Source organism: Etheostoma cragini, chromosome 8 (assembly GCF_013103735.1).
Source record: "Etheostoma cragini isolate CJK2018 chromosome 8, CSU_Ecrag_1.0, whole genome shotgun sequence".
Lineage (NCBI taxonomy): Eukaryota > Metazoa > Chordata > Actinopteri > Perciformes > Percidae > Etheostoma > Etheostoma cragini.
In genome coordinates this window covers 6,672,129-6,680,127 of record NC_048414.1, presented here as the reverse complement: position 1 = coordinate 6,680,127, position 7,999 = coordinate 6,672,129, and the positions used below count along the sequence as shown (strand labels likewise).

The window sequence follows — 7,999 nt, the reverse complement described above, 5'->3', positions numbered from 1 at the left end:
TACTGAGCTACTTCCTACTCCATTACAGACCTGTCTATGTTGGATATTGTTTCTTGATTTTTTTCCCTTTTTAACTTAAAAGTACATTTCTTTGATTTTTTCTGTTTGGTTTATTTTTGTATTCTATTATTTCATTCTAGAATTCATTCATAGTTAGGCATGACTGAATCGTAGTAAATGAAGGATACATTAAAGAGAAAACGAAAACGTGTGAAATCTCTCTGAGAGATATTACGCACAAAATAGGAATAAGCCTCTTTCTTTTTAAACAGAAACAGTTTGAAAGTTCAGATAGATCAGCTTTAACAGACAGACCACTTGAAACAAAAGCATACAGGAAATGAGACGGCATCACTGCTGTATGCTTTATTGCATCATACATGCTTGTTTTAACACACCCCATTTGAAAAGTTATTACACAGCCGTGAAAAACGTTTGTGTACTCATTTGCTAAAATTCTTTGTAGTAGAGGAATTTGTTTGCATAAGAGTAATCATACCACATTGCTGATGCAATCAAGATGTTTAAGCAGGGATTAAGATACATATCACAAGGATGTTGGTGGGAAACTATTACATCGAGTTATTCCTAAACCCGGACCTTGAGGAAGTTTCCATAAGATCAACACCAAAATGAGGATAAAATGAGGTCATCATTTTCAAGCAACATTTAAAACATGACTTACAAGGCAACAACTTTCTACATCTGACAAATGATGTAAGCATTCAGGAAACATTCCTGTGTCACTCTCCAGAAGGCGTTTTCTGACAGCATGGTGCAGCCCGTATACTGGATGGATTTGTCTGGCTGCCCTTCTCCCCATTTGGTAAAGGTCAGAGGTCGGTTTTTCATATCAGCCTCAAAATTCCCTTCAGCTTTGTTAGTGTTGACGTTGATCCAGGCTGTTTTGTAAACGTCCCCAAAGAACTGAGAGAGTATGTTGTTCTCCTCCTCGTTCTGGGGCAAAGCCAGCTCTAAGCCTCGTTGGGAGCAGAACTCGACGGCCCTGGAGAAAGACTCTCTCTTCTTGTAGGACACAAAGTATTTCTGACCAACTCTACGGACAAAGTCGTAGTTCACGACTGAAATGTAAAGAGAACATGCAATAAATCAGGAATGAATAAAGTGAAAACAATTGTTCAAGAACTTCCAAACTGTGTTGTCATCTTGGTCTTCTGGCCCTCGAGCTCTGTTCAGAAGCCTTTAATAAAAGCATGCTGGAACATTTGCGGTTTTTACATAAAAATAACGTTGCATTCTAGATGTAAATACATCAACTAAACCATGTATTTAAATAATTTCTACAACATGTTTACAACATCCTGCCCAACGAGGAGCAATTTACATTAAACATACTGATGCAATAGTAAAAGCAGAACACTGGTATGGTAAAAAAAACTTTAACAAAATTAACTCTTACATTTTGTGTCTCTTGAACAGCTACAATTAATGTCCAAATTCACATGCAATTCCGCCCTGTATCACTACCTGTAAATACGTGAACAGGATACTTACCCATCTCTAACTTAGCGAGGCTGTTCTTTAAGGTTTCAAGTTCCTGACCAGAGATACCTGGATCAAACAGATCAAGTTCAGTTACCAAACTGGCTGCATATAGGACCTGTGTCCACATTTTGGCAGATTTCTACCGTCTAATTAAAAGCTTATGTTTTCTTCTTGCATAAATTCGCATTCTTTTTCCTTCTGAACACTCTGAATGATGCCAACATTTTCTACATTTTCACTCTTTTCTGATATAAATGTACCTTGAATTAATTGTTGTAGACATTTTAGATTGAAAGAATTACACAATACATTGACAGATTATTCGGCAATAAAGCTAACCATTACTTAAACTGTCATGTTGAATGTGTACTTCAATTCAGATTAATTATTAATGAACACAGCCAAAGCCGTGATATCCTGAATTTTAGTTCATAGTACAGCTCAAACTCCAAAAATCTCCTGCCACCTTTTACCTGGCTGGATACGCAGTAACAGGCTTTTCCAGTGTTAGATCAAAATCTGTAACCCATCAGAATGTCTTACTGTAGAGCTAGTCTGCCTGTTGTATATCATTTTGTCACTTTGCGGGACAAATTGGACCCAAGCATAGAAATTAATATATCTGATTGATAAATTAAATAATGTAGTTTCAGAAACATTTAAAGTTCCGTGCGGTTGTTTAAAGACAATTACCTTTACCAAGTTGTTCTACTTTTGCATTCTGTATTTTAGTACACTAATGAACAGCAGGCAATCAGCTGGTGAAAGTAACTTTATAAAATATATACTGCGCTCTTTAAAACAGAGAAAATGTATAACCTTGCTCACGATGTAAAGCAGGTCCAGGCTGTCCAGGAGGTCCCATCTCTCCTTTTACTCCAGGAAAACCTGTGTACAAGACAAGGGAAAGATTACAAATTCATAGCACCTTAGGATATGTGTTGTCTCAGAGACAGATTGTAGATGAGCATGAAAGTATTCAGCAATTTAATTATCAGCCTGATTTTGTAACAGTATATGACAAGTAACAAACTGGCCACACCTGCCACCCTGTCAGCCGTTTTTGTATATTTTGAAGACATCTTGTGTGTACAAAGTTGAGTCTGACCTTAGGATTGTCTTGTGAGCCATAACAGCTGACTAGACTGTCCTCCATAAAAAGCCAACACATGCCATATGTCTGTTGGCCATAATCATTATGACAGCAAAAAGTGACTAAGGTAACCAAGTCTGAGAGATTTTAACGGCTGTTACTGAAGTTTTATATGTAATGCAGTATATAACTGTGTTACAGCAAGAAAGGAATACATTATTGTAATTGCATTACTTTTTTTTCGCATTACTCCCCACACTGTCAGTAGATGTGTCCAGTTGCTACAGAGTGCTCCACATGGCCGCATGGGGCTCCCCGTCGGACAACAGACTAAGTTTAGGCCTCAAAAAGTGAGCGTTATTCAGCAACAAAAGTTAAGTTTAGGCACCAAAACGACTAGTTAAGTTTAGGAAGAAGTGCTTTGGATTAAAACACTCCGAAGCAAAACGCCCCGTTCTTGTACTGCAGCAGTAAATGTTGTGCATACAGCGCGGGGGGGGGGGGGGGGGGGGGGGGGGAACTTAAAAAACTTACAAATTATAGTGCTTAACCTTTTGTAGCTTTTCACACGTTAAACACATGTTTAAAACAGTGTTGGAAAACGCTCCTGTTGGTCGTTTTAGGTTCTGTACTGTAAACTATATTGTCATATAGTTTGGAAGAATTGTTGCAGCTGACCCAGTGCGTCAATTGATTAGATTTGATAAGATTAGATAAGATTATACTTTATTAATCCTACAACGGGGAAATTTCGTTACTACAGCAGCAGCATTTTCTTCAATAACAGCAAAAAACAGAAACACACAAACAAGTAAACACACAAGAAATACAGGCAAACAATAGACAATGATAATATGGTAGACTAAAAGTTGATGAAACTGTTTGAGGAAGGTGACCTCATAAAGCTCTTGTTAGACTGGAGAGAGCTTGTGGTTATAAACAAACTGATCTGCTTGTCTAACAGAGGGGTGCCAGAATTCAGACTAATAGTGACTAGAGTCTGGTTAGAACAAGTGTTCCTGGGAGCTTGTGGGAGTCAATATTACCCACCAGGGCTCCCCCGTGGCCCAGGTTTCCCATCTGTCCCAGGCGGCCCAGGTGGCCCAGCTATGCCATCATGTCCTGGGTCACCTTTAGGACCAGGAGGTCCTGGAAGCTGACTGTAGCCAGTAGAAGACATTAGGCAGAGGACGAAGAACAGGAGGAACATCTTCATCTTCAGAAGGCAGAGCATCATAACAGTTATTTAGAGCTATCGGGGACGTCACTAGGAATGAAAGATAGGGGGTGCTTAGACCCCGGGTTATTTGTAACTTGTGTTTGCAAAATCTTTGCACTCCCATCTTTTGTTACTGTTTTAGAGCTACACTTATGAAGACAACCAGTCAACAATCCAAGATGGTAACAGGTAAAAAGTGACGGACGTATCCTTTTCTTCCATTTCTACTCTGTTCAACAAAAGTTACTGTAATGTTAGCTTTTAGACACATCAAAGCTGCATGGAGGAATTTACTTAGGCCAGACTTTTCTCCTGATGAGTTCTTCTTTAAGCAATGACTTAATACATGTCTGCTCATGTTAATATATTATAAAGTAATAGCATACTATATAAGAAAAAATAGGCATCACTGCATACTTTATCATGTAAGCTATTGATACGGATCCTATTTAAAGTGGCTACTGTGTAAATACAATAATCTGATGGCGGAAGGTGTAACAGATTTGGAGTAATGTTTAGTGTGTATGTACTGTATGTAGGATTGCTTTCATTTTATTTTCACATGTGTATCTGTTGGCATGTGCTCATCTTTAGCTTGCATATAGGAAACATCTACATAGTTTTTTAATTTATCACAGCCAGTGAATGCAGAAAGTTAAATTGGTTAGACTATAGCTAGCATACATAACAAATATAATGAAATAGTTTAGTTTAGACTATGCATAGTACCTAGACCTGCCAACAAATGCTTATTGTTAGAAGAAAACAAAACAATCCTCAGACCTATAGACCACTGTTGACCTCAATCTCACCAGCTCCCTCAGAATCAACTGCCCTGCCAATCTCCTGCTTCTCTTTCTCTCTGCTGAAACATCTTTGATTATCTATCTCATCTGCTCAATGAATTGAAGGATACAACGGTGCAATAGCATTACCAGGGACCTTATGGCATTTAGTTTTCAGTGACAACAACATTCTATGGGGATTGATATTGTTTTAAAACAGGTCCAATAGAATTAAGAGTTTCTTGTATTTTGCTCGTTCACTTTATAGTTTTCCATAGCAATCCAAAATATCCCCTATCTTTTACCTCAAGAAAACAAAGCTAAAGGTAAGCAGTAACAACTTACAATGTTACTCTTTTATCTATACTTATCATATCACTTTGTGTTATCAACCTTCCTTCCACCATTGGCGTGTGTATCGGCGTGTGTGGGAGGGAGGGTGCATAGAGAGTTCAGACCAAAGAGTAACAACGAGACGAGATGACTCCGGTCTGCAACGCTCTGAAAGCTGCCAGTTCAGACCAATGCACCGAGACGGTGTGGGGCATCATCTTGATAGCACAACCACTCTTTGTACTACTGTATAAGTTTAGACTTTTCGGCTATTTTTTTGTAGCTGGATATATATCATATGTTGAGTTTATGTGAATGAAGATACAGTAAATGATAAATCAAATTGTTATTGTTGTTCTTATTATCATTAAGGGGTGCTTAGGTACATGTCGGGGCAGCTTCAGTCCCCCTCAAATAGGCTAACGACGTCCCTGGGAGCTATCGTTTTTTATCGTTTCAGAGAATTAGATCACTAGAGCAAGTGATATTATCTGGAACAAAGACGTAAACTTTACTTAAACATTACTGATAACCTCTTTGTCTCTGGGATCAAACATTCTGAAACATTATTTTTAGACCTTTGAAATCTACAGTGTTAGAAATATAGTTAAGAATTTGCCAATTTTAAGGCTACATCAGGAATATAGTTTTATTATAATTAACAATCCATTAATTCAAAGTAATTCACATGAAATCAAAGGTGGTCATTACAGAAGTCAGAAATAAAAAAGACCACTCATTAAAAAGGGTGCGTCTCTGGTAGTTCCCAGTTCATTATAACACTTCAGAAAAATTATGCAATTTATATAGATGAGCTGCAGCAACACTAAATTTCAGAAATGCAAATAGAATTCTATTAAAGCCTGTCTTCAGCGCAGCACCGTGTATGCTGTTGTAAGTTAGTTTTTGTACCTAAACTTATCCAAACTGTGACCGTTTCATAATGTGAACCACATGTTGAACACCAGCACCAAGCATGCTGTTGTGAAGTAATTTAAAAAGTTTAAGCAGTGATAAACAGAAAGGTACTCACTAATACCGAGAAGTGGTCTGCAGGATGTGCTACTTTTGCTTCTTCCAAAGGAAAGTGATCGATATCGTAGTGAGTGCATATGTAAGAAATTCAGTTCAGTGTAAACAACAGATGTTCATGTGGGTGATGTCATTTGGCACAACACTGAACCTCAGAGAAAAACAGAGTCCAAGAGCCTCCCTCACGAGACTGCAGAGCGTAATGTGGACGGCCTTTCTATTCGGTCCTTAAAACAAAGACGCATTCCATGTTCATGTGACATCACAAACATGTACAAATATGGTCATTGTATTCATAACAAGGGCAAAGAAGCAAAGGTTAAGAAGAATACAGCGCCACGTAGGATGAAATTTGGGGAGTGGATGGGTCAAACAAGCAGAGGACCATGAGACTCAAAATCATGTCTAATTTAAAAACAAAAGTAAAAGTTCATACTTTACAGAACAAACAGAGCAGTGAAGTAACCCAAACCACAATGTTTTTTCCAAATTTAACTAAGTAGTTTTACTGCCTAAACATTAAGTTGTGTTACGAAATTTTTAAAACCAGCACCAAGCAAGCTGTAATTTTAAAAGTTTTAATAACACTAAATATAGCACCAAATAGTGATAAACAGAAAATTACTCACTGAATAAGAGAACATAGTTAGAGTCCACATATGAGAAATTCAGTTGAGCAGAGGCAACAGATCGTGTTGTTTATGTTGCCATTTGGGTTATAACCCTGAAAATAGGAGGAAAAGTCATCTTTAACCAGCAGGGCTGTGAGACTGCAATACTTATTCTAGATGGCTTTTCTGTATTTCCTTAAAACAAAGAAACGGGCCCGTTGTATTTTTTATAGTAAAGGTGTCCAGTCGAGTTTTCTTGTAAACACACATAAAATGTATTTACATTCACCAAAAGGCATTGTGTGATCATGTAACATTTGCAAAGCAGATTTTTTAAATATTTAAAATTTGGTAATGTTTACATAAACATTTTCTAGCTAGCAGTCTTCTTCACTGCCCTGTCAGTTTGCATCTCTAATGTTGTGCCAAAAACACAAGGCTCTCTTAAAAGATTTCACTCTTTTATTAAGTGTGTTACTATGTCATGTCAGTTAATGTCAGTTTTGTATATTTTCTGCCGCTTTTGTCGTTAACACACATTCAGGTTGTCATTTTACCAATCCTCTAAGCTTTCTATTACACATTTTTAACAGATACTTATCTGTTACCTTAGCCGTAGCCGTGGCAGACAAAAAGAAAATAGGTTACCTGGAGTTTGGAATAAATGAATTGAGACTTGTTCACTGCTGTAAACTTTATTGTGACGTACTGTATGCTTTTAGAGGTCACCGTTGTTTCCATCCATCTATCATATTGGTCCTTTAACTGTAAACTTTTCATTATGTAGTATGTCTGTGAAACTGTTTTAATATCATGCTGATGATGCAATTGTTGCATTTGTTTCCATAGTTAGGACTGAGATCTTAGACAATGGTTTTGGGTTACTGTAACATCTGGAAGAAAATATGTCTGAGAGCATTGGTTCTAAATCTGGAACACAAGACCTTTCTACATCTGATAAACAATGTAAGCATTCAGGAAACATTCCTGTGTCACTCTCCAGAAGGCGTTTTCTGACAGCATGATGCAGCCTGTATCCTGGATGGATTTGTCTGGCTGCCCTTCTCTCCATTTGGTAAAGGTCAGAGGTCCCCTCAGCTTTGTTAGTGTTGACGTTGATCCAGGCTGTTTTGTTTTCATCCCCAAACACTTGAGTGAGTATGTTGTTCTCCTCCTCGTTCTGGGGCAAAGCCAGCTCTAAGCCTCGTTGGGAGCAGAACTCGACGGCCCTGGAGAAAGAGTCTCTCTTCTTTTAGGAACCAAAGTATTTCTGACCAACTCTTCGGACAAAGTCATAGTTCACGACTGAAATGTAAAGAGAACAGCATGCAACCAAATCAGAAATGAATAAAGTGAAATTAATTGTTCAAGAACTTCCAAACTGTATTGTCATCTTGGTCCTCTGGCCCTCGAGCTCTGT

At 37.9% G+C, this 7,999-nt stretch overlaps 1 protein-coding gene across 6 annotated transcripts in view; it reads right to left on the bottom strand.

Moving 5' to 3' along the window:
* Window positions 1-351: 351 nt before the first annotated feature.
* The window catches only part of LOC117949143 (mannose-binding protein C-like), an 11,263-nt gene continuing 3,615 nt past the window's right edge, over window positions 352-7,999 (bottom strand). For 3 of the 6 annotated variants that reach the window (XM_034879185.1, XM_034879188.1, XM_034879187.1), the window contains one exon: window positions 352-1,082. In XM_034879185.1, coding sequence (XP_034735076.1) covers window positions 700-1,082 — 383 coding nt within the window. In that variant the 3' untranslated portion in view covers window positions 352-699. Of the gene's footprint in view, window positions 1,083-1,515; window positions 1,573-2,325; window positions 2,395-3,649; window positions 3,816-5,969; window positions 6,265-7,999 lie in introns of those variants that run through there. The other 3 variants (XM_034879184.1, XM_034879183.1, XM_034879182.1) reach the window with 3 other exon arrangements.